Raw genomic sequence first — 26,647 nt, forward strand, 5'->3', positions numbered from 1 at the left:
CTTATGAGCCTCCACGATTCCCTGGAAGGCACTTTCTCTGGAACTCATTTTAGTGACTGGTGCCCCTATGTCCCTAAGGCCAGAATTTGAAAAATGCCCTTGCTTTTCTGTCCCCTCTCTCCCCCCACCATCACCCCCACCCACCAGTCCTGTTGGGTCCCCTCTTCCCAGACAACCTGTCATCGATGCTTTGAAAGCACTTCTTTGTGGCAGTTGCCATTCCAGGTGTGGAGGCAGAGGAAGACCTGTGTCCCATGTACCCCATGCATAGGGACGCTGGGGTGGAGTGCCACCAGGTGGGTGGGCAGAGCCTAGGAAGCACATGAGGAGCGACTACAGGGGATTTGGGCTTTTAGCAACCTAGAGAGAAGTATTGCTTAGAACTGGCTGAATCTGATCGTGCCCCGAGAGGTGGGAGGAAAGTTCTCCAATTAGCACAGGGCCCTTCTCAGTTCTCCTTGTGTCTTCAAATGTCTTGCCGAACAGTTTTGAGCCATGCCCTGCTCCTCTCCCGGCCTCAGTTTCTCCATGTCAGATTCGTGCCGCTAACTTCTCTAACTTTGTGTTTGGGCCTGGCCTGGATTTGATTTTGTGAGGTGGCTGATGGAGGAACTTGGAGCAGACTAGAACCTGAGCGGAAGGAGGGAGCAGCAGGCTGAGGAGGGGAGCCGGAGGGAGGGCAGGTGCCAGAACGCTCCGTGGGAGGTCGGCCTCCACTCGCTTGCTCTGACATCAGGGCTGATGAATGCAGAGGAGTGCAGCTTGGTTGGTCTGCCCTCATCTCCCTCACAGCCTGGTACAGGCCAGGAGCTGTCCAGGGGAGGGTGAGAGAGGGGTTTCTAAGGAGGGGTTGAAAGGAGTCCAGGGCTGGGAGCAGAACTTTGCCCCCCTCCTAATCTGTGTGGGAGTCAGGGTTAGGGTGATGTTGGTCCTCAGTTCAGACTCAAGATGCCCGTCTCCCTCACTTCTGTTTTCCACTTCCTCCTCACCTTCTCCACCTTACCACCATCCCAGGCTTATCTCTAATTTAGAGGTGATTTGACTGCTGAGGGACAAGACTGGGGGAGAGGGGGCAGTTGGAGGGTGGTTTGGGTCCTGTTCCCTCTAACCTTCTGGCCTCAGAAGAAGTCCTGCTCCAACCTCCCACAAAAGCAACTCTTAGGTCTTCTCATAATGTCTCAGGAAGGACCAGACAACTTAGCTAAGGTTGGAGAGTATGTCTGGGTCCTTGGCAGATCTCCACATCTTTGACCTACTACTCCTTGGGATTCCCACCTTAGCGACCCACCTACCCACTTTCTCCTGGATGACCAGAGAGAAAGCTGGACCCCTGATCCTTTTCTACTCTCACCCCTCCCCAAATATGCTGCTGCCCAGGAGGGCAGGGCTAACCTGTCTGCATCCTTCTCAGCTATCCTCGGCTTCCCTACGTTCCTTCTGCAAAGGAAAGGTTGGACTTCTCTGACTCCAGGGGGAACCTGTAGGGTGGGCAGCACTGCCTGGGACATAAGCCCTTGCAGTGGCCCCTCTCCAGGGCTCTATCAAAGATTCCACCCGGAGAAAGAATGCAAGGAGTGGTTTGGCTCACCCTGTCCAGACGGCTGCTTGGAACACACACACAGACATGCAACATGCACGCCTTTTGGCACTTGACTTTCCCATGAAATAATTGCTGGAAAGCTCCTTGGATTAGGTAACCCAGTGTTCCTTCCTGTCCCTCCTCGGGGGAGGGGATCAGCCCTTAGCATCTGCTAAGCTAACCCAGCTCCTGGGGAAGGAAAGGCCCGTCCAGGAGGGTCTGGGGGCTCCAGGACATCCTTGGAAGCAGAACACTCTGATGGGAACAAACCTTTGAGCCTGCACTATGCACCACCTTACTAAGCCTGACAAGTCTTTGAGACACTTTCCATAGCCCAGACCCAGAGAAGGCTAATTTGGAAAGCCTTTCCACACAAAGAATGAGATGTTTTCATCTCTATTTTAAATATTTACAACATTTATCATACTGTTATCCTAAGCAACACTTGCCTCCATCCTTCCTTCTTTGGTGGTGTTTGGGGTTTCTAGGCTTGAAAAGGGGACTTTCTGGAATAAGTGGAGTGCTGGAGAAAAAGAGGCTTGAAGGTTAGCAGGTGGATAGAAGCTCTTGACTAAACTTGGGGACAAGGGGTGGCAGCGTACAACTTAGTTTTGGATCCTAAAGCTCCTCATAGCAAGATTTTGGAAATTGGACCCCGACCTTCCTGTTCATCCTCGGCCTCTTCTAGATTTCTGAACAGAATGCCTTTGTCATCCTGAGTTTTTCGTTGGCCACTGATGGGGAAAACACAGACACACAATCATACACACAGACATACACACACACACACACACACACACACACACACACAGATTAGGCCTGGGAAGATAGGAGGGGCATTTACCATCTACATCACTCTTCCTGATCTCAGAACTGCAAGAAATCCCAGGCAGAAGTGTCACGGGTGGGGGTGGGGGGCTGAAGTGCAGGCTCAGCAGTTTAGAGCCTTTCCGCTCTTTCAGAGAAGCCCCAGAGCCCGGCTCCCAGCACACACATGCTGGCTCGCAACTGTTGGAAACTCCAGTTCTAGAGGATCCTGATACCACTTTGTGAGTTTTGTGGGCACCACACATGCTGTGTAGATGCAGACAAGCAGGCAAAAACACTCATACATATAAAATCAGATAATTTTTTTTTTTAAAAAAAGTCTCACAAGTGAGTATTTGTGAACTGGATGGTACTGGTGGTTACTGGAGATGCATACAAAGGTGAGTCAGAGCGGTATGGTGTGTGTGTGTGTGTGTGTGTGTGTGTGTGTAGGGGTGTGCGCGTGCGCATATGTGTGCCGTTGCTGCGGTTCCCTGAACAGAGGGCGAGTTCCAACCAAAGTGGACCTACAGGCAATGTATAACTCTCCTGGTTGTTGTTCCTAGAGTAATGTCCTTTAGAGGGTCTTTTTCCCAGATCTTTCCCCAGGACGCACACTGCTCCTCTCGGGTCAAGGGGATATGGGACTCCTTACTCCCCAGGGATCCAAATCCCTACAAAGCTGAGAGGGCGAGCTCTTCACTAGTGCCTCCGGGGGCCAGGCATCCCGCACGGGCCGGTCCAGTCCCCAGGGGTGGGGTGTCCTGGAGCGGGCTGTCCCGCCCCCTTGGCCCCGCCTCCCCACGCGGCGCCCAGTCCTGGGGCTCTAGGGGTCTGCCCCGCCCTGCTCCCGCCCCTCCGGCCGCCCCTCAGGCTCAGCCAGCCCCGACCCGCCAGTCGTCGCACGGAGCTGCAGATCTCTCTTCTCTCCCGCTTTCTGCTCGCTGTCCGATCCGTGCGCTGCGCTCCGCCATGGAGCCGACCCCCGACGCCGAGGAGGCGCACACGGTGCGCGAGGCGCTGGGCCGCTACGAGGCGGCGCTGGAGGGTGCGGTGCGTGCACTGCACGAGGACATGCAAGGGCTGCAGCGCGGCGTGGAGCGGCGCGTGGCAGAGGCGCTGCGCCTGGCCGGCCCCTTGGCTCGCACTGTGGCCGAGTTGCAGCGGGACAACCAGCGGCTGCAGGCGCAGCTCGAACGCTTGACGCGCCAGGTGGAGGCGCTGGGCTTGGCGACTGGTGTGTCCCCTGCACCCGGCACGCCCAGTCCCCCTCCTGCGGCCACAGTTACAGACCGCGCCCCGCGACTGGGCACCGCACGCTTCTCCAGTCATGCCACTTTCTCGCTGTCCGGTCGAAGCCCGGTGAGCCCCGGGGGTGCGGCGCGAGGGGTGTGAGCGACTAGGAGCGTGCCGGGGGGTGTAGGGTTGGGAAGTTGGTGCCGCCCATCAGCTCCGAGTGCGTGCGCTGGCGAGCGTCCACTAGTCAGAGAGCTATACCTCCACCTGCCGCTGGGACTTGGTAACCGGGATTACACTTTGGAAAGGATAGGAGAAACATTGTTTTAGTAGGCCCACTGCACCTGTCTTGCACCTCTCCTTTCTTTGGATCCCGGTGGTGTTTTTGCCTTGAGATCTGCCCTCTCCCGTCTGTCCCATGACTTTTAAGAGTTTGGACCAATGGTCAGTTTTTGATAGTTCACTGTTGCCTGGGGCCTCATCTGCAAGTTGGAATGGTCAGCGTCCTCTACCTGCCCCCTACACTGATTTTGTTCACACGTCCTGTGTTGCTGCTTCACTGAGGCCTGACCGTTCCGGTTGTAGATTAACCCCAATTGAATTGCCCGTGTGTGTGTGTGTGTGTGTGTGTGTGTGTGTGTGTGTGTTCGCGTGTGTGCGCGCGCGCGCGCGCGCGCACGCGTGCACTCTGGTCCGGGGCTGCTCAGCAACTGTTTGGGAACTCACGTTGCAGAGGGCAGATCCTTTACTGGAAACAGAGAGGGGAAACTGGCCTTTAGCGGTGTCTAGATTTTTGGGGTCAGTGACTGGGCAGAGGCTGGTGTGGACCAGTTTTACTACACTGGTCAAGACCTCCTGGAGTGGCAGAGCCTGGTTAGAATGTTTCCATGGTGTGTGCAGTGGCCCTTAGGTGGGATTTTTCCATCCTGACCCGGAATTTGCTTGGGAGGAGGGGGAGGGGTGGGAGGGGTCGGAGGGGAGGGGTGGGAAGTGCAGTTTCAAGGGACAGGGTCTGAGTACACTGCACCTGCCCCCTGCCTTGGTGCATTCCCAAGGCCCTTAGATCTACTGTGGGCCTCACAGGAGAACATCAGATAAGTCCTTACCCCTGGAGCTCTTAGCCTGGGTGGTGGTGGCTCCGGACTGAGCAGTGGCAGTAGAGTGAGCCAAGATGCCCTGCTCCAGACTCTGGTCCTTTTGCACTGGGTATTTGAGGATGGTGTGGTGGTGGAGGCTCTGCTCTTGCTGTGTCTGTTGCAAATGGGAGCACTATGCATGCTGCCTCAGAGTGGCCGAGCGTGCTCACAAGCAGGAGGGCAGCCTTCGGGTGTACAAGGGAGGCAGGAGTTGTGAAGGCCCTCCTAGTCAGGCAGAGGAACTGGGCTTTGGGAAGGGGGCAGAATCCTGGTGTTCCCGTGTTCCACACCAAGTGTCTAGAAATATGGAAACACTTGAATCTGTCCTATGAGTCTGCAGGTCCGTAGTCTAAAACTGTTACTGGGCGTGTCACATGTGCCTAATACACTGTGCCATCATTTGCTGCTGAAGTTTTAATATCTATTTGTGACTTGTGGAGGCAGCTGTTCAAGTTTTAAGGAAAACAATCTGGGTCTCGTGGGGATTTGTTCGTGCATGTGTGTTCATTTGTGCATGCATGACTGTGTGTGTGTTTGTTTGTGTATGTGTGCGTGCATGTGTGTGTATGTATGTACATGCATGCACGTGTGTGCATGTATGTGTGTTTATTTGTGCGTGCATGACTGTGTGTTTGTGCGTGTGTATGTGTGGGTGTGTGTATGCATATACATGCACACACGTGTGTGCATGTGTGTGTGCGTGCATGTGTATGTGTATGTACATGCATGTGAGTGTGTGATGTGGGTGTGTGTATGTGCGTGTGCTTCTCCAGCCGTGGCTTTTTTTAAGTGGGAATTTGTCATTATTCACCAGGTAGAGCAGTTGGGGGGCTCTGTGGGATGGAGCAGGGACCTCCTTGACCCTAGTACCTACCCTTCCTCAGGGATGGATGGTGGATTAGAGGGTGACTGGAGATGAGTTTGTGACTCTTCCCTGGGAGATGCGAACAAACATCTCTTCACTCCAAACACCGTGCCCAAGACTGGCTCTGCGAGCCAATTAGTTTATTGGGGTTATTTACAGGAGCATGGGTAACTCAAAGGCCTCCGTAACATCAAAAGCCCACACTAGCAAGGGTGGCGCTTCCTAAAAGCTGCACCATTTGCAGGCAGCTCTCCCAGTCTTCCCTCTCCATGCACTGTGTACTGTTCATCTAACCTTAGGGAAGGACCTGGCGAGTCTCGTAACTTTCCGAGTTCCAAGCCCCCTGTGTTCAGCGAGTTTTATGAGCCCTCCCCTTCCCTCTAAGAGGGAATGTCTCAATTCTAAGGAATTAAGCCCCATAGGCAACTTAGCTGTGATGGTCCGAGCAGAGGGATGAGTCAGGTGAGCTGCCTGGGACAGGAGCTCCAGAGTGGGAGTCAGAAGCACACAGGGTGCTCTTTGGACATGAAACAGGGGTAGAGACTTCCACAAGACTTAGGGGAGACTTGTGGAAGAGTCTGGGGTCAGCAAGGATGCTCCAGCCTCTTGGGACTGAGGACAAAGGCTCAGGAGCTGCACAGTAGTCCGAGGACCTGAGAAACGTCCTGGGGCAATGAGTAGCAGCAACTGTAGCTGAACTTATGGGTGGAGACTGGCTCTTCTCCAGTTGGACCAGAGGGCCCAGGGCTAGTTAATTACCCTTGCCTGACCCCCAGATGTACTCCTCACCAGAGCACCCACACAGGCTCTGAGCTACTTTGTGGTGGTGAGTACTGTTTTCCTACTAACAAGGATGATGATGGACAGAGTCCCGGATGGGTGCTTGCAGGATGGCTGTCTGGTTTCTCATATTCTGTGTCTGTGGCAGGGGCCTGAGTGTGAGCGTCCCATCCTGTGACTACAAGCCAGGGGTGGCTGTCCCTCTGTTTGTAGCCAGATCTTGGGGAGATAGGTATTTTACCACCACCCCCTATATGGGGACTAGAGGTGGGTTGTACGCAGCATATAAATGTTCGGAAGGGGTTGACTAGTTCACTCACTTTTGAACGCACAGACTTTAAAAGCATGTGCCTAGGAGGTGGTGAGAGGGTCCCGGAAGCCTTGGAGGAGGAAGAGGACAGATAGATCAGTCTGGTGAAATAACTAGGGAAGACTCTGCAGGAGGCTTGAGAGACAAGTACTTAGCTTAGAGCTGGCAGGAGATACTTTGAGACATCTGCTCAGAGCTGGGCCTCAGTTTCCCTGTTTTTAAACCAAGGTGGGAAGAGACTGGGGCGATGGTGGGGGTGGGATAGAGGTGGAGAGATTGCTCAGTGGTTGAGAGTGTATGCTGCTCATGCAAAGGACCTGATTTCCATTTCCAACTCACAATTGCCTGTAACTCTAGCTCAGGGGGGATCCAACCCCTCTGTCCTCTGCAGGCACCTGCACCTCACCCCATGCATATAATTAAAAGTAAAATAATAAACCAAGGGAGATTGCCCCAGCCCCTTTGGGCCCAGTGCAGTGAGCAGGCTAAGCAATTAGTGCCCAGCTGATGTGGTTAACAAAACCTTCCAAGAACCACTGCTGTTGTTTGTCCCAGAGAAGGGGACCAGGAGGCTGGGGTCCTGGGGTGGCTGCTGATTGCAGCCTGAGGTCAGACCTGGGCCCGGGAGGCTGGCAGCGCATTGCTCCCTGGAGATGTCATCCTCAGCTAAGCTGGACCGGCTGGCTCCCCATGGTCAAAGCAATACAGTCCCTCAGTAATAACTGCCAAGAGCCCAGAGTGTCAGAGGCCCCATGGTGAGAGAAAGCAGACTCGCCTTATCTGCTTGCCTTTCCCAGAGCCAGTGTGATAAGGGGGCTTAATGCTTTGGGGAGAAGTTTGGATTGAGTACTCAAAAGCTGTGGTGTGAGTGGAGATGGGCTGGGGCAGCAATTTTAACCCCTAAGGCTGGGTTCTGCCCTGCGTGGGTTGTGCAGAGCCCACGTTTGAGCTCTTGAGGCCCTGTGGATCAGTCTTGCAATGTTATTCTTTCCCTCAGAAGAAAGAAAAACGTTTTCCAATAAGAGGGTCTCATCTCTCAGTCCCCAAAGCCACTTTTATCTCATCCCCTGCCTCCCCTTCCGAATTCCCAGACCCCGGCTCCCTCACAAGGCACCCCCCCTTCTCTAAAACAGAGCTGAGACAGGAGACTGTGGGAGGAGGAGGCCAGCTCCACAGGACCTGGTCCCAGCCCTGGGGCTATACTGGAGTGGGCTTCCCCAACCACAATGAGCAAGGCAGTGGCTACCTGGGGAACAGATCAGCAGCCTCAGGGTGGCCAAGGGCTTAGGACAAGATCTTTCTCCAGCCCAGTTGGGCTCAGCCCTTTCCTTTGGGGCTTTGCCATCTGTGAGGGTCCCACTGGGTGTTCATCTCAGGTTTTATGCCTTTTCCTTCCTGCCATCTGGCTGAGATGCGTCCAGTGGGGCTTATCCCCTGGATATAACAAACACTTGCTGTGAGTTATCCTCTGCAGGGACAAGGCACGTTGTGGGCGGGGCCCTGAATGGCAGGAAGAGACCCCTGGCCTCAAATGCTAACCTGATCACTGTCCTCAGCCATTGTTTACATCTGAGAACCCCCTTCTTCTACACCAGGCTCCGTTTAGTGGTGGGTTAGAGGTTGTTTTAGAATAGCCTCTTGGCCTGAAATATAGCCGAGCCCCTTTTCCAGGCCAGAAGTGGTTGCAGTTTGGGGCTGGAGGAGTCAGAGGCAGGGGAACCTGGGGGTCCTGGCTCAGCTCTATACTGACCCTCCTCTTTGTAGAGACCCCTTAGCAGGAATCTGGCCAATCCTGAGATGTAGGAGCTACTCTGGTCTGGCTCCTTGGGGTACTGTTGGGGTGGGGAGTAGAGACTTGTAATGTGCAGCGACAGGTGTCTATGGGTGGCGGTGTCATTGTAGATACTTACATTCCTGGGGAAATGATTTCACCATCAGTTTGCCCTTTGAGGCCCTTGTCTAGACCTGTGGAACCTGTTGGACAAGAGTGGGGTGGGCCAGGGGTGGGAGGGGGGATACAGAGACCCCAGAGCTGCTGCTTGACTTCTGTGACCGTGGAGGATGGGCTTCTAGCTGGAAAGGCTGGTTTCTTTCTGCTGCTGACTTAGCCTTAAGGCTGCTAGAGGTGTCCCTCCTTGCGAGTTCTGGAGTGCAAGAGGCATCAAATATCTTGTGATCCTAAGGCTGGGCTTGCCTCTTCCATCTCCCCTCTAAACAGAAATTGAGGGGGTCTCCTGTCCAACCCCCCAGGGGTTCTGTCCTCTGTTGCTTCCCCAGGATCCTAGGGTACAGATGGTTGCCCCACTCCCCCAGAGTCTCTTAGTCTGTTGGTGTGGTCCTGCCTCTTCACCCTGGGAGAACGGGGTCCCCTTCCCTGGCTCCTCACATGATCAGGACTTGCCAGTTGGAGGAGCCTCTGCATGAGAGGCTCATAGATTCCCTCCCCAGCTTGTCCCCTGCCCTGCCCTCCATGCCTCTGATCCAGTTTCTGCCACCATCACCAGTGACCTCTCCTTGGCTAAACACAAAGGACACATTTTCTCATCTTGACTTTTCTTTTCCTTGACCTCAGGCTCCCTTTGGATGTGCTTCCTCCCCTGGCTCTCTCTCAGCCTCCTGCTGGGTTTCTTCCCACCTCCCTGGCTGCTCTGCTCTCCTGGCTGATAGCCTTCCCAGCTCCCTGAGGTGCAGGTGCTTATCTGCAAGGTTCCCTGGAGGTGGTGGCGGCCATCATTGTTTCTTTCCTTGTTTTACACTAGGTCTCAGATATGCCACCTGATGTCTTGGGTGCCTTTTACACCATCTTCCCAAAATTGAAAACTTGGCCCACCCCTCCCCACTATTCCTCAGCAGACTTTCTTGTTTCTCAGGCCTGGGTTTAGAAGAGGTTTGGCATCTTCCCTCCCTCCCTCCCTCCCTCCCTCCCTCCCTCCCTCCCTCCCTCCCTCCCTCCCTCCCTCCCTCTCTCCTTCCCTCCCTTCCTCCCTCCCTCCATCTCTGTTCACTCTTGCCAGCCATTTTCCTTTTTCTTCAGAGTACAGAACTCTTGCCTTTGGCTTTCTCCCATCTTTTCCCCCCTTAATTCCTCCCTAGTCCTCCTTCAGGGACTGTGGGCTTGACTTGTTATCTGTCTCCTTTAATGCCACCTTTGCTGGCTTCTGAAGTATGTTCTAGATCATGCTGCAGGTTCCTTGTTTAAGTCCAGACAGGCAGGCAGCTTGAGCTGCAGTATCGTGTGGGATCACAATACTGGGGCCTTCATGCCTCTCTGCTCTTGTTGTCACTAGTTGTTCTCCTGGGAATAGCTTCTGCCATTGGGTACCTGGCACCCCGAGGACCTGATTTGGGTGCAATGCTTGGAGAACTCTTTGCCCCTGAGGGCAGACTGCCCGAGGTATCACAAACTGACTCAGTACCATCTGTGTACCTGCTTGCCCAATTCCCACCTTGGATGGGTGGACAGGCGCCTCCAGACCTTGCTATAGGAGGACCTCATTCACCTGGAGTCAGGGACAAACTGTCATCTGGGAAGCTTGTAGATCAGAGGAGCATCCTGGAATGGTCTGGGACAAGCACAGCTAACCAACCACTCAAGCTACCCAGGATGAATTTTAGCAGAACTCCAGGTTAGGGACATCCCTGTCTCCCTTTGCTAGGCTGATTGTCCCAACCTTAGCATTATAGACATTCTAAGCCTGTCACACCTTTGCTGGGAAGGGGGAGGGTTCATTCTCCTCTGGCTACATGTTCTGTCTGCCCTCCCCTTCCCCCAATCACGTGCATAGGCAGTGGGTACCTTCTTTGAGCCTTGAGGATAGCATCTGTAAAATGGGTCCAATGTTTGTTTGATGACCCAGTTCCATTTACATAGCTTGCCTCTGCTCTTGATCTGAGATCCAGAGGAGATGGGCTATGTTCCAGGCTGCTGGGTGGGTTGGCAGCTCAGCCAAGATCCCAGGATTTCCCCTGATACCCTCCTCTTGGTATTTGCTCCTGTGCCCCAGATTTACTGTAGTCTTGGCGGGTGTGCAGAGCCAGACAGATCTGTACACACTATATGTATGGGGAACTCTTGTATTGCTATAGCTAGCAGAAAAGCCTCAGGGTAACTTGTCTTCATGTCTACTTTTATCCCCAAAGACCTTGCACCTCACCCTATCTGCTTCTTCCATGTGGACAGCCCTAGCTGTGGGGGACAGAGGCCGAGCCCTCCCATACATCATCATCTGGTGTGTGTGTGTGTGTGTGTGTTCTTCAGAACTCTCAAACTTGCTCTTTATCCTCAGCCTTCTTGGGCTCTGGGACAAGCCTGCCAGGTTAGGGAGTCCCTGGAGTTAGGCAGGTACATGTGTTTTTTCTGGACCATTGCTCACCATTGTACCTTCTGTGTGATCCTTTCTTCCAAATGAGTGAAGTTTCTGCCACCAGAACCAGCAGGGATTTGGGGAAGTGCTGTTAGGGTGGGCAGCTGATGGGGCTTTGGGATGGGCATCTGGCTCCCACCCATAGGGTTCAATAGTATTGGTGCCTCCACAGAGCGTGGAACACGATGAAACCGGTGACCTCGAGGTGACACGAACTTCAAACTCATGCATCATGGAGAATGGACATCAGCTGGATGCAGGTGGGAGCCTATGGCAGAAGGGGGGTGCTGGGTAGATCTGAGGTTCAGGGCCTCATCCAGGCACCTGTGCCAGCCATCTCTTGGCTTTGGGGGGCAGGTGCTTGAGGCCAAACTCCACCAGGAAGAGACACTGCAGGGAAAACATCCTCATTAGTATGTAGTAGACCTCTTAAAACACCGAGAGCCTGGTACAGTAGCACACACTTTTAGTCTCAGCACTCAGGAGGCAGAGGCAGGTGGATCTCTGTGAGTTCGGAGGCCAGCCTGGTCTACATAGTGAGTTCCAGGACAGCCAGAGGTACATGATGAGACCCTGCCTGCCTTGAGAAAACAAAACAAAACAAAACAAAACAAATAAAATACACAAAGAAATGGGAGTCCAACAAAATGATCTGCCCTGTCTCTGGAAGAAAGCAACCAGAGGCTGAGAAATTGTCCGTTCATAGAAGTGGGAAGACAGTGGCCTGAGCTGGTGACAGCGCAAGTTGAGGAGAGTCGGGTCTGAGTGGTGCAGTAAGATATACGTGGCAATGGAGCTAAGGGAGGCTGGAGTGGTCAGAAGGCTTCCTGAAGGAGCTGGGAGCAAAGCTCAGGTTCACAGGAGTCCTCTTAGACTGCATGCGGGGGAATGTGAGGGGCTCGTGGCTGCCATAGCCGACACACCCTGGTTGGTCATGTGTTACAGGTCCAGCCAACGGATCCTCTGAGGTCCAAACCTCATCAGCTCAGGAGTCCCCTAGGCCACGCCCTGTGAGCCTCTCCTTGCGACTGCCCCACCAGCCTGTTACAGCTGTCACCCGAGTCTCAGAGAAATTCTCTGGAGAGACCTCAGCTTCAGCTCTGTCACCCACATCTGCTGCCATTGTGGGGAGCTTCACCCCAAGCCCTAGTGAGGCCATCAGCCCTTGGACTCCTAGTCCCATTGGTATGACAAGGTGGTGGTATGGGGGCTGATCCCACCTCTGGGTGGGTGAGAGAGGAAAGGGTTTGGGAGGGGGTTGTCAGGAGAAGCAGGGCACCCAGGTCAGACCCCAGCCCACTGTATTCCCTGTCCTAGGGGACCTGTCCTTACCACAGTCCTTTCCAGAGATGCCATTCAGTGGGAGTTAATGGCAGGTTGAGACCATGGTTACCTTGTATATTTGATATAGTCCCCTCAGCGCTAGCAGGTCTTTGTTGGGCCCGTGTCTTATCCTAGTGTATGACGGGGCTGGCGCTGACCTGGCTTCCCAAGGAGGGATTGGGACAATACTTGGTCACACAGTGTTGGAGACCCTGGGCTTTGTGCCCTCAAGAGCAGGGAGGGAACAGTTGGAAAGACTTCATGGCTGCATGCCCCCGTCCTGAGATAGTGCCTATAGAGTGATGCTGAGTACGGTCACATCTGTTGTTTCTGTCTCTCCTTGGTCTTACAGAGAAAAGTTCCTCTTTCACACGCTCTTTGTCTGGCTCTGGCTATGGAGCAGCGATGGCTGGCAAACGCAAGGACAGGTGAGTCTGTGGCTCCTGAGGCTGCTCTGCCTGGGACCCGAGCTGCAGGCGGCTCTCTGGGCTGACTGTCTAGGGAGACACTGTAGAAGGAGCCGTGGCTGGCAGGCCGAGGGAGGCAGTCGCGAGGGAGGTGGCCAAGGTTGGTATGTGGAGGCGTGGTTGCCGCTTGGCTCCTTTGACCTTCAAAGCAAGCCTATTAAAAGGTTGCTAGTGTGTGTTGGGCAGGGATGGGGTGGCGTGGGGTGGCGGGGAGTCTCAGCTTCTCTGGGAGGAAGGTGGGCAGGATGACATTTGACTTATGTTTTCCACTCTGGCTGGGGGACCTCCGAGTCAGGTACTTGCTGCCACAGCAGAGCAGGTGCCTAGAGAGGCTCAGGGTTAAAAGCTAACTTTGGCTGACTAAGTAGATGTGAGGATGGGGGAGGGGTAGCAAGATGGATTTTTTTTTTTAAATAATAAAAGGGGAATTGTGACTTCCTGGCAGATTGTTCCAGGGGGAGAACAAAGAGGGTCCTATCTAGAAGTGGCAGAGGAGGGGGCCTGGTCTGGCTCTGCGTATACCCCTTGCCCTTTCCAGGCATTAGCACTTAGCAAGGGGTGGCAGTTGTTCCTTGAGAGAGGGGCCACTCTCCCTCCCTAGTTGGGCACACTGGCCAGGTATGCTACCAACTGTAGTTTAGTGCAGAAAACCTGCAAAACCAGTTGGGACCTGAGCAGGTGGGACTTGCTTCCCCACTGCTCCTCCAAGGTCTAGGGGTCCCCATTAGGTATAAGCTGTCTGCCTCACTGTCTCATGCATACACGCTCAGGATACGTGTCTACCTCAGACCCAGGGGAGCGCCTAGCGAGGGCCCGTTGGTTCTGTGTTCCTGACATCATGATTTTCTCCTCAGCCCTCCGCTGGTGACCCCACCGCAGTCACCCCCATCCTCGCAGCCTCCAGCTGTGACTCAGGCCCCTCGCCAGGGAGAACGACGCAGGGAATTGGTGAGGTCGCAGACACTGCCTCGCACTTCAGGGGCCCAGGCTCGGAAGGCGCTGTTTGAGAAGTGGGAGCAGGATACAGCAAGCAAGTACGGCTACTCCACCCTGAGCTGGCTACTCCACCCTGAGCAGGCTGCTCCACCCTGAGCAGGCTGCTCTACCCTGAGCTGGCTACTCCACCCTGAGCTGGCTACTCCACCCTGAGCAGCTGCTCCCCCTGAGCTGGCCCAGTGAGCTCCCCAGCAGGCTCAACATGGCCACGGCCATTCGGGCATAGCATAGAGGCCGGGCCCTGACTGTTTCCCAGTGGGATGTCCCCAAGATCAGATCTCTCAGGCAGAGGGCAGAGTCAGGGCTGTTTTACAGAGCTGATTGAGATTGAGGAGTTCCTTTGTAGGGAGAAGAGGGCTGTGGGGCCAGGCTACTGAGATGCTCCCCTCCATTTGCAGGTACCCCCCCTCACCCCCCACCCACCCCCACCCTCCCCGGTCTTCTGCTCCCTCAGTGTTCCCAGGCCATTCTTGCATCTGAATAACTGCTTCTTCATTTTCTGGGCATGATCTGGGAGTCTGAGAGGCGAGGCCCAGCAGCGGGCCTGGTCTTGCTTGAGGATGGAAGAAATGACACAGTGGGACCCAGGGACCCCCTCCAACCCAAGTCACTCCCTGTTAGAGAAGAGGCCCGTAGATGGCAGCCTCTTTTGCAGATTTATCCAAGGCTCTCGTCAGTGCATGGTATTGATGCCTGCTGAGTGCAGGGTACTGCTCATGCGTCTGGGATGGTATTCAGCCCTAGTGAAAGAATCAGATCCAGGAAGCTCCCACTGCCCCAGTAACTAGCCCTCCGGGACTACCGAAGCCAAGAAGGAAGGCGGGATGAAAAGAACGGAATGGGGGTTCAAGAAGTAGGTTAGGAGCCCATGCCACCCAGGTCCTCTGTCTCAGGATTACCCAGTGATCTCTCCTTCCTGTAGAGATACTCACAGGGGTGCTAGAAAGCTGGGTGTGGATAGGAGGCTGGATGGCTGATGGGTGCCACTGTGCTGTGACCACAGCTGTAGCATGAGGGTTGAGTACTGGCCAGGAGGTCTAGGAACATTCTCTTCACTGGCTCCCACAGCAGGCTTGCCCTCTCTCCACAGGGGCAAAGGTGAGACCAGGGCCAAACTAAAGAGGTCACAGAGTTTCGGTGTGGCCAGTGCCAGCAGCATCAAGCAGATCCTGCTCGAGTGGTGCCGCAGCAAGACCGTGGGCTATCAGGTCAGTGGGCTGAGACAAGCTGGGTATGTTGCTTGCCCTTGACTTGCTGGCAGGGAAAGATCCCGCCAGGCTGGGGAGAGATGGGAGCCAGGGAGCTTATGTCTTCTGAGCAGTACCCAGGCTACCCACAGCACATGCTTAGAAATTCCACCTGTGCAGACTGGTGCAGTGCTGCAGCATGGTTCACTCTTCGGTGGGTTGGGACTGGAGAGTCTGCGCAGAGAGTTGAATTAGGTGTCAGGAGTGGGGTTCCTGCTGACCTCGGCTTTCTCCACTCTCAGCATGTGGACCTGCAGAATTTCTCCTCCAGCTGGAGTGATGGAATGGCCTTCTGTGCCCTGGTGCACTCCTTCTTCCCAGATGCCTTTGACTACAATGCCCTGAGTCCCACACAAAGGCAGAAGAACTTTGAACTGGCCTTCACCATGGCTGAGTAAGTATGGCGGGTCCCAGCCAAGACCCTGAATACAACTGCTGCCCTGGTTAAGATCAGGACACACAGACAGCTTGAGGCCATCCAGTCTGCCTTTGTCTTATCTGAATGGGAAGACTGAGGCTGATGAAGGATGTGCCTGGAGTCACACCCAGATAGCTCAGTAATGGAGCTGTTTCTGCTCTTCCTGCCTCCTCGCTGGGTGCTCAGCCTTTGCTGTACAGTCTGGAAAAGTAGCCACGGACAGATCCCAAAGGGACAGTGGGGCAGGGGCACTGTGGACATCCTCTCAGGCTGTGTCGGGGTCCTCTGCAGGAAGCTCTGATTGCCTGGTGTATCTTAAATGTAGATTATGTTTCCCTAAATACTGTCATAGCATGGGCTGTGGAGTTACCTCTGACTGTAGGCTTGTTTTCTATTATTGTAACAGTGCATTAGAGGTTAGCTGGTTCAGAAGGAGGGTTAGCCTGGCTCCCAGTTCTGGAGGCTGGACATTCAGGACCCAGGTGTTGGGGTCTGCTTGGCTTCTCATGAGGATTGCATGTATGAAGTGTTTGTGATAGAAAGTTGTGGAGCAAGTGTCACCTGTGTCACCTGTGTCAGCGAGTCGGGGGTGGGGGGTGGGGGGGTGGGGATGGGGCAGAGGGACCTTGGTGCTTTATAACAACCTCTTCTTGGGATAACTCACCCACTCTTGTGAGAAGCACATTAATCCCTTCATAAGGGTGGATTCCTGATGATCTAAGTGACTCTTAAAAGCCCCACTACCTTTCAACACTATCATAGCAGGGATCAGGCCTCAACATGTGTCTGGGTGGGGGCAAGCCATATTCAAACCATGACACTTGTCTTGTATGTCCCACTCATAGGGAGAGGATCTGGGGGAGGGGAGCGCAGTTCTGGGATCAGGCTATGCTTGGGAAACCCGTTTGGGATCTGGTTTTTTGGCTAAGAGCAACCCTCAGATCATGAAAGTTGTCAGGACCCTGCGGGTCACAGGTGTGTGTATTCCAGATGGGCAGGGTGTGTATTCCAGGTGGGCAGGGTGTGTATTAATTCCTTTTTTTTTTATTGCTATGACAAAATATCTGATAAAAGCAACCAAGGAAGGACGGTTTTAAAGGGATTCTGTGTGTGTGTGTGTGTGTGTGTGGTGTGTCTCACTGAGGAAAGCAGGGCAACAGAGTATCAGGTGGCTGGTTATGTTGTACCACAGGCAGGAAGCAGAGGTAGGCAGATGGATGGAGAGAGAAGGCGGGTAGATGCTGATACTCCAACACGTTCTCCTTTGCATTTAGTACAATCCATTCAGGATGGGTCTTCTCTTCTCAATTAAACCTCTCTGGAAACATTCTCACAGACACACCCAGAGGTGTGCTTCCATGCTGATTCTAAATCCAGTCAAGTTAAGGACAGAGAACAGTCATGGGGTGTGTTTCTTATGAAGCCTCTTTTGGAGGGTTTGGGCAGGAACGTGAGGAGCAGGCACCCCCGGCGGGACAGCTGCACTGCCTCTCAGTGCCGTTCTGTTAAGAACTGCGCCTCAGCACAGTGTGGGTCAGTTTGGGTACAATCAAGTCATATTCAAACCCTGGCCCGGCCCTCTTTGTATTACTCCTGGGGGATGCACTGATGGAGAGTGCTATCAGCCTTGCGCCTGCTGGAGTTGGAGCTGGGTCTGCCTGCGAGGAGCTAAGGCCTGGACTCGAGGATGCAGCCAGCTCACTGTGACCTAGCAGGGAGGGGCCTGCCCACATACATGCTCTGACTTCATTGCCTCTCTTGTTCATGCCCTATGGCCTCTTGTTGGTTCACCCCAGTCAGAGGTCAGGGCATCACCGCAGGGTGGCATATCACAGCTCCTGAAGAAGAGAGCAGGACATGGACAGGGCTTCCCGGTGCTTCCTGACGAGTAGAGAGAAGGAAGGCAGGCTCCAGAGTTTCTATCCATTGTGCCTTTCTGCCTCCTCTGTGGCCTCTGAGGACTGTGTTTGTCCTGGTTGTGCCCTCAGGTCCTGCATCGTCATTAGACCTCAGCAACTGGGCTGGGGGAGGTGCAACCCCAGGTTTTCCTTGCTACCTTCATTCTATGTCCTCCACACTGGGACCTAAGCCTGGACTGAGGGGATGGTGACAAAGGGTCTCATAACCTCTCCTCAGTGTTGGAAGCCTGGCTGGAGCCATAGCCGCTGTCCTTCTCTAAGGCAGAAGTCCTTCCTAAGGGCAGAATGGAAGCTCTGGCTTGCAGCTCCTCAACCTGAGACTTGGGGATAGTGGTCCAAGGCCGCTGTGTTGATTTGGATTCTAGGTCCCTTTGGGGTCAGAGGAACGTCTTGTGTACTTTCAAAGCCTTCCCTTTCTTGGCTGCTTGGGATTAGCTGTCATCCTAATAGCAGAAACAGCTTGGATGAGTGTGTTATGCAACCAGATCCAGACGATGGTGGACTCGGGCCAAGTGTCGCGGCATGATGTCGGGAGGGGTGGTTCGTAAGAAGAGGCCCAGCTGTTTGAAACTCAGGAATGACGGCTGTCAAAAATTAGGCAAGGATGTGTGGGATCAGGGTTCCCACTTAGGTACCCCCATACTCACCCGAGTCAAAGAGGCTAGGTTTGGCTTACAGAATTCTTGGTCATGAAGCCTAGAGGGCTACGCAGTTCCAGTTTATGCCCTGGCCACCTTGGTCTCCATAGCTAACGATCCAACTGGGTTGTAGCAGGGAGAGAGACAGTTTTAGGCAATGTAGTGGTGGCCCTGTGCCTCATGCTCTGAGGAACATGGATTCCCTAGGCAATGAGGGACAGAGTTACTCCAGGACGGTGCCTTCCCAGCAGGGGCTTCCAGACTCCACACAGATGTTTCTTCTATTCTCAACCTGGGGGGAATGTGGTGGCTGGGCCTGGCTTTGGCTCCCTTCTCTCCTCAAGCAAACGGCAGGATAGGAGCTTGGCCAGCCCCACCTCCCTGTGGCCTGAGTCTGCTCCCAGCTGGGGAGGGGAGCAGGATATGATGGGGCCTCTGAGATGACTTCTGGCTTTTCCGCTGACTGTGAAGGGTAGGGAGGGCCTTCAGAGGCAGGTCTGTGTGGGAAGCTTACTCAGAGCCTGGGAAGGCACCTCCCCTTATGAGTCCTCTGTGGGATTATCTCTCAGGTACAAGGAAGAGAGGGCTGTGGAGATGGGCTTGCTTCCCAGGGCCTTCTGGGAAGGCAGTGCACTTAGATCTCTGGTTTCTTGGACAGTAACTGGCTAGAAAAGCTGCGTCCTACACTTGCCTGAGGATATTGGAGACAATGTCAGCATCTTAGGTTAGTACATGGTGCCCTTGAAGGTCACTGGGAGCCACCAATCAGAAGGTGTCTCAAAAAGACAGGTTTGGGAACAGACAGCCCAAGCCTGGTGTCCAACCAAGGCATGACCTTTGGAAAGAAAAGTACACACTGATTGTGCTCTCAAACTATCCAGGAAAGGAATGCTTCCAGAACTTTCTATGAGCAAATATCTTCAGGGCATAAAATGCAGCAGGAACCTTGGGAGTAAATGTGTATGCTGCCCCTACTCTGTAATTTCTGGGCTCAGAGGTTCCTTGTCTCCTAATCTGTGTGAATGATGTCCTGCTGACAGTGAAAGCGTCCCTCGCCTGACAGGTGTTTAGGGCCTGGAACAAGGGCAGACCAGCTCCTTTTATGGAAGGGGCGATGTAGGGTGGGTGCCTGACCCTTCTGCACCTTTCCTTCCCACCCCAGCCCACAGCACAGGGAACTGCAGCCCGAGGCTTTCTACTTGCCCTGCGTGGAATGCGCCTGCTCTCCAGTTACACTCAGCAGAAGGGGCTTGAGCGCTATTTCTAGTGCCCATGTGTCTCTGTCTAAAACCAGACGGGAGGCAGCAGTCCCACCCCTGGTCTGCTTTTAGGACAGTCTTAAAACTTACCCCCAGCCCCTCCTCCATGGCCTGGGGTAGCTGAAGATACAATAAAGAGGAAAAGGTGTGTAGTGGTAAGCCAGTGTCACCCCTGCTTCAGACTGTGGGTGACACTTGAAATTGCCTGAGCTTTGTGGACTTTTCCATGTAGTTTCGATTATTTAAAACAAACTTAGATCATTGTAACAAAAGCATATTTATTAAATGTAAAGGCCAATTGGGGCCTTGAGACTTATATATCTTAATAAAAGTCAATAGTAGCTGTCACTGTCTTATATTCTGTCTCCTGGGAAATGGCTGGCTGGCAGAGAAACACTTATGCAAGTGTCCCTGTGCTTTCTTATTTATTTATTTATTTATTTATTTATTTGCCTTTTGTTTTTCGAGATGGGATTTCTCTGTACAGCCCTGGCTGTCCTGGAACTCACTCTGTAGACCAGGCTGGCCTCAAACTCAGAAATTCGCCCGCCTCTGCCTCCCAAGTGCTGGGATCAAAGGCGCGCACCACCACCGCCCAGCATCTCTGCGCTTTCCTGTTTGGCAGTTCGAGGAATCTTGTCGTTGTAGCTGGCATCACCGTGTCTCTGAAGGAGCATAATCCATCTTCAGGGACAAGCTGGGGTGAAAGGAAAGTATCCCTAAGAGTCAGCTATGGGCCAGACAGTGGCATCAAAGGCAGGGATACTGTTGGTCCTGTAGACTGGAGAATTTGGAGCTCCTTAGAGAAGGGAGGAGTGAAGGGCTGAGGCGGTCCAGGAAAGAGAGTGCTCAGAGAGGTTGGCTGCATGCTGTGCAGTGATTCTCTGTTTTAGAAACTGCACTCACAACTTAGGAACAACACTGGGGTAGGCTGGGGACCAATTCTCTGTCCACCTGCAGGGAACACCAGCACCTTGTCCGTGACTTGCTGCCAGGGCAGTGGAGGGTGACATCAGGGTGAGGTCTTTACGACCGTGTTTGTGGCTACCCTTATCTGGAAGACTTATTTTCTGGGCAGGGCCTGGGGGAGTGTTCTGGAGCATTTCTGAAGTCTCTAGGAGGGGGGAGGGGTTCGCTTGATGTCTTCTGCACAGGTCAGGGACATCTGGGACAAGCCAGCAATTCTGATTAACCATGGAGTGGCCTAGAGAGAAGTCAGGATGAACTCAGGGGAGCGTATCCTCCCTATCCTTAGAGAGGATAGTTAAAAAAAGCAGATTTCAATTTAGGGAGAGACACAGATGCAAAGATTTAGTCCAACAGGAGAAGAGCTTTCTTGTCGAGGGAAGTTAGCCAAGAACAATCTTGGGAGCGAGAGGTGAACTGTACCAGGAAGCCAAGGAACATCTGCGACCTGAGAAACAGTTTCCTGGTGGCCAGAGGCTCCTGTATAGGGTCAGAATAGTCCTGGACCTGGGGGAGGGAGAACAAGTGGAGGGAGAGAGCCTTCGTGGGGATAAGGTGGCGTCTGAGTTCTCTTCCAAAGCTGAGGTCCCAGGCTTCTAGCACTGGTCTCATGATGCTTAAATTCGTCTAGTGCTGTTCCCAGGTGAGAGGCCATCAAAGGGACCATGGAAGCTACCACTGTCAGCGATGACCCCATAGGCTCATGCAGCTGGTTTGCCTGCACCTGGGGGCTTTTGAATAGCAGGCCGGAGAGAAAGAGGATGTGGGAGCTAAGGGTCAGGGTGGGGTACCACATGACAAGTGACGGCTTCTCAAGGTGAACTCAGGTCCCCAGCCTCCGAAGGACTTAAGAATTTTCAAGTCTTGGCTACAGGGAACCTTTGTATGCTGACATCTCTGACACCAAGCACTGCCTTGGTCTTTTTTTTGGGGGGAAAGGGGTGCCAAACCCACTTGTCACCATCATGTAACCTCTGGGTTCCCTTACAGGTCACCCTCTGCAGCCCCAGGGGGAGACGGGAGGCGGGAATGGGATCTGGGACAGATGTCTCCATTTCGCCTTGACATTTGGTTTCTGGCCAGCTCTCCAGAGCAGAGCCCAGCTGGTGCTAATGTTACAGTCTTTGTCTGGGGAGCAGGCAGCCCAGGGAGCTGCTCTGTGAATGTGTTGCATGAATTGTGCTGAGCTGGCTGTAAACTCTGGGATGGGATAGGGGATCACTGGCTTGCCTGTTGGGGTCTCCCATCTGGCTGGGCTCTGGGGAATAAAGCAAGATGTAGAAAGACAGTATGGAGGCAGAGCCTTTCAACAGGTCTGCTGGGAGTCAGGGGTGAGCAGAGGTGGACTCTGACTGACTGCCCAGGAAATGGGTACTGACTGGTGACAGGACTGTCAGTGTTAGCATCTGAGCTAGCAGTTCATATTTCATATCCAGGTTCTTCTGTTCTTTTTTCCCATTATCTGCCCTGCAGTGTGTGTGTGTGTGTGTGTGTGTGTGTATTGCACACATGCATGCACATGAGTGTATGGGTGTGGATACCCATGTATGTGCATGCAGATGCCAGAGGAAGATAATGGGTGACTTCTTTTATTGCTTTCTGACTCAGTGACTTGAGACAGGCTCTCACCATTTCAGCAGGGCTGGTGAGCCATCGTGCTCCTGGGATCTGCCTGCCTGTGCTCCTGTGGTGCTGGGGTTAAAGGCGAGTGTATCCAGGCTCAGCTTTTTTGTTGTGGCTTTTGTTTGTTTTGATTTTTGAGACAGAGTTTCTCTGTGTAGCCCTGGCTATCCTAGAACTTGTTTTATAGACCAGGCTGGCTTCACACTCACAGAAATCTTCCTGCCTCTGCCTCCCCAGTGCTGGGATTAAAGCACTCCCAGCACTCTCACTCCTGGCCATGCTCAGCTTTTCATGTAGGTGCTGGGGATTTGAACTCAGATCCTCATAGCAAACACGGTTACCCACTGAGCCATCTCCCCAGGTTTATGCTTTTAGGTCTGATACACTTTTTTCCAGAGGACTGAAGAGGGCAGCAGGTCTTTAGTATTCTGGATATAAGGTTTGTTGAGTCCCTGAAAGCAGAGAGTCAGTAGCATGTATGTGTTTGCTGAGTCATGCTTAAACTCACCCTCTTTACTGTGGGTCATGTGTGTCTGCGCATGTGTGTAGGTCAAAGGACAACTCAGGTGCCTGGAGCTCTGCAAGCAGGCTAGGCCAACTGGTCAGCGAGCCCCAGGGATTTGCTGGTCTCAGACTGCTCCCCTCCCCCACAGTGCTGGGATACCATGCCTGGCTTTTTTTGTTTTTAATTTTGGGGGATTTTACCAGGTCTTTGTGTTTGCAAAGCAAGCACTGAATGAACTACATCTCTAGCCCTGTGAGTCATGGTTTTATTTTTTTATTTTTTAAAGACAGGATTTCATTGTGTAACTCTGGATGGCCTAGAACTTACTAGGTAGACTAGGCCTGCCTCAAACTTAGAGATCCACTTGGGTCTGCCTCCCAAATGCTAGGATTAAAGTCATGGGCCACAGTGCCTGGCTGGATCATGGTTCTTGCTTATTTGTTTCTTTGTTTTATTACATGTAGATGGGTCTGTCTACATGTCTTACACATGTGCCCGTGAGTTCCAGGGCCCCAGAACTAGTGAGATACCCTGGAGTTCCATATGACTGTGGATCATTTGATGTGGGCCCTGGGAGCTAAGCTCGGGTCCTCTGGAGAGCAGTAAATGCTCAGAACTGCTGAACCATCTCTCCATCCCCTGGATTGTGTTTTTGTTTTTTAAGTTTAAAAACTATTGTAGAGCTGGGCATGAAAGTACATGATCATAACCCCGGCATTTATGAGGCCGAGTCAGGAGAATCATGCTGGGCTACATAGCAAGCTCCCATCTCAAAAACCCCAAAATAGCTGGGCTGTGGTGATGCCTTTAATCCCAGAACTGGGAAGCAGAGGCAGGCAGATCTCTGTGAGTTTGAGGCCAGGCTGGTCTACAGAGTGAGTACCAGGACAGACAAGGCTTCACACAGAGAATGAACAACTAAATAAAATAAAGCAAGCATACTGTTTGAGGAAGCAGATGGGTGGATTTATCATTTTGCCTCAGTTTTCCATTGCTTCCACAGTTCTTGCCAGTTTGTCACATGATATTGACATATGTCATTTCCTTACTTCTATATGAACTGCATAGGTGGTTTGTGTCCCTGGGGGTCTGGGAAATGCCCCCAACAGACTCAGCAACTCCCAGGGTTCTCTTGGAGACCTTGAATTCCTTTCTGTTGTACACTTGAGTACCTCAGGCTCAAGGCAAATTCTGTTTGGGGACAGTGATAATAGTAGCTCAGTTGTGGCTGTTCACGAGGACCTTGCGTTGATGGGGTTTCTGTGTTTCAGGAATCTGGCCAACTGTGAGCGCCTCATTGAAGTGGAGGATATGATGGTGATGGGCCGCAAGCCGGACCCCATGTGTGTCTTCACCTACGTGCAGTCGCTCTACAACCACCTGCGTCGCTTCGAGTAAAGCCGGCGGCCTGGAGTGGCCGGGAAGAGACTCTGAGGTCCCTCAAGTTCCCCCACAGCAGCATGACCCACAGGAGGGGAGCTGCCTCTGTGGTGTGAGCTGCTATTTGTTCTCCGGTGTGTGGCCATGTACCCCTCACACTCTGTTACTGATTAAAAGTATTGATGAGGCTAAGCTGAGCCCCACAGCCCCTCCACAGGCTGGAAGGAGAAGGAAAAACTCAAGAGTCAAAGAAATTGGTGCTAAGTAATGATCTTCCTATGGGGAGTGCTCATGGCTTCCCCTCTGGTGAAATTGATATATTGGCTTGACAGGGTTCCACTGATTATCAAGTTTTCTTTCTTTCATTTTTTTTTCTATCAAAGTACCCAGAGGTTTTTTGTTTTTGTTTTTGTTTTTTTTAACTTCCTCACACTCTCCTTGGTCCCTTGCTCCTCTCCCTCAGGGCCATTGCCAGGAAACAGATGCTAGTTCTTGGGATGAAACAGTTTAGTCTGCCCCAGGTCCTATCTTCCTATCATCTCCTCTCTGTGGGGAGGTGGCAAGGTTTCTACCTAGACCCCTAGGGGCTTCTGGTACTCACAGGAGACCGCACAAGTGTTCAGTTAAGGATACCTGGGTAGTACCAGGGAGGAAGGATCGGTCCTTGGGGATGAGAGAGTTCCCATTTGCTCCAGGTATTTATAAAAAAGGATTGCGTCTGTACCACTGACCTGTTTGTGCACGAAAGATCTGTCACTCTTCGCTTGGGTTTGTCATTTGTTTGGGGGACGGGAGGAGGGTTGGGCAGTAAGAGACCGAATAGATTTAAACAGAGATCTACTGAAATCATACCTTGTTTATGTATTTAAAACCACTCGCCTGGGAGGCTGAAAACGACATTTGCTGTCTCCCAATGTGCTTGTCCCTCAACCCTCTTATGTCGTTGAAGGATTGTGAACAGGAAATTCACCCCCTGCCGATCTATCCCTTAGATATTGGCAAATATATTATGATAAAAAGTGGCCCAAAGTTGATGGCTTTGAGTGATCATTGGTGTGTGTGTGTGTGTGTGTGTGTATGTGCGCGCGCGCGTTGGGGTGTAGAATATGTCCTCTAATATGCAAGCAAGCTCTCACCACTGAGCCCCGCCTTCTGCCTCTGCCCCTGGGGTGGTCCCTTTCATGGAAGCCCATCAAGGAGTGTTGGTTTTATTTCACAGATGTTTGGCAGTAGAATTTGAACAGAAAAACCATTAGATTCCATAAAGCTGCAGCTCTTAGCTTATTCTTCCCCAAGACTGAAGATTCATTTTATAATTGAGTTGGATGTTAGCCAGAGACTTTTAAAACCTCCCTTGAAGGACCTAATGTGGGGTCTTCATTTCATGCAACCCCCCCTGAGTGGGGTCACCCACGAGTCCGAGGTGTTGGGTGCTTAGGACAGAATGTCCTCGGGGACCCTGGGCTCTGTGACAGAGCTTGCAGGTGGTTTGAACATTTTCAGTGGCTCCGTTTGCTCAGGCTGTGGCCTTGGTCCATCTTTTCGGGTTTTCCCACAGTGGGAACCATTCCCTTCCTGGCTCTCTCGGCATTTGTAGGATTGGAGAGCCCTATTCTTAGCAGAGACACATTCTGGGGCTTAGGGTTTCAAACTTAAAGCCAACAAGGGCACACTAGGGCTCTATAAACAGCATGCCTATATGTCAGTGAGTGGTCACACATGGCAGACCATGCTCTCGTGCGGGGCAGGCAGTGCCTTAAAGTACAGCAGGTCTTACTGGGACGAGGACTTGCTTTTCTTAAACTGCAGAAACAGTGTCCCTTGTGTCCCGCCTTCAGAAGACTACATGTGTTTAGGGTTGACTCCATGATGTTCTTCTTTACAGTTTTGTGTGTGTGTGTGTGTGTGTGTGTGTGTGATGTAGAATTAAAAGTAATATTTTGACCTAGGTGTGGTGAATTACACATTTGTAATCTAGCAGTTGGGAGATGGAGAAAGATTCTAGCTTCAATCCAGCTTGGGCTACATCGTAAGAACATGTCTCAAAGAAGGGATGAGGCAGTTTAAAGTTGATTACATCTAAGACCAATTGTCAGGGAATGGAGGGGAATGGAAAGAGCCTTTCAACCTGGAGACATTTTGAGATTATTTTTCTATAGAATATGTTTCTATATTGTATGTTGAATGCATACATATATATGTATACACATATATTCTATTTCCTTTTCTTCCCTTCCTCCCCATCACATAGAGTCTCTCTTCTACTTCCATTCTAACATGTAGATAAATGGTTTTCTGTGACTATGTAAAACTCAGAAGCACAAATGAGGGAAAACAGGATACTGGAGCCAGACGTCTTCTGACCAGAGTATGTGAGAGTTCTCCGTTTGCGGGAGTTTGAATCCTGGTTGCTTTTTGACTGTGGTGGTGCAAGGTTTTCCTTCCTTTCTCCTTTCCTGAGTGATTTCCTGGAGCTGTTCATAAGAATCTTCTGGGTTTTTCCAGATAGAGCCCCTCACCTGGATTTCGTTAAAGCTTATTAAATCTCATCAAATAGTCTCATGTGTTTCCCTGACGGGACCATTTCTCCAGAGCCAAGATGGGGTTTCATTTTTCTGTCAGCTGCTGGTGTTTTTCCATGCGAGCGGGAGCCTATAAGCACTTTCTGAATATGATATAGCGTGCGCTGGTCAGAGGAGACCGTGCAGGCCAGGTGTGTGGGGGAACAGTTTGTTAAAGCCAATGCGTTTCACAAATGTGTTCCATGATGAAAGGTTCTCAGCTTTCCCATTGGCGGTGGTCAGACGCCGTAACTGGAGGAGGCCGGAG

At 52.5% G+C, this 26,647-nt stretch overlaps 1 protein-coding gene across 1 annotated transcript; it reads left to right on the top strand.

Moving 5' to 3' along the window:
* Nucleotides 1–3,290: 3,290 nt before the first annotated feature.
* Nucleotides 3,291–24,838, top strand: Smtnl2 (smoothelin like 2). The gene is made up of 8 exons (XM_052195030.1): nt 3,291–3,748; nt 11,250–11,337; nt 12,023–12,262; nt 12,753–12,828; nt 13,722–13,901; nt 14,954–15,071; nt 15,353–15,504; nt 23,710–24,838. Exons 1-8 carry the CDS (start codon nt 3,359–3,361, stop codon nt 23,834–23,836), a joined length of 1,371 nt encoding a protein of 456 aa, XP_052050990.1. The 5' UTR covers nt 3,291–3,358; the 3' UTR covers nt 23,837–24,838.
* The last annotated feature ends 1,809 nt before the right edge of the window (nt 24,839–26,647 follow it).

This window comes from Apodemus sylvaticus, chromosome 10, assembly GCF_947179515.1.
Source record: "Apodemus sylvaticus chromosome 10, mApoSyl1.1, whole genome shotgun sequence".
Classification (NCBI taxonomy): domain Eukaryota; kingdom Metazoa; phylum Chordata; class Mammalia; order Rodentia; family Muridae; genus Apodemus; species Apodemus sylvaticus.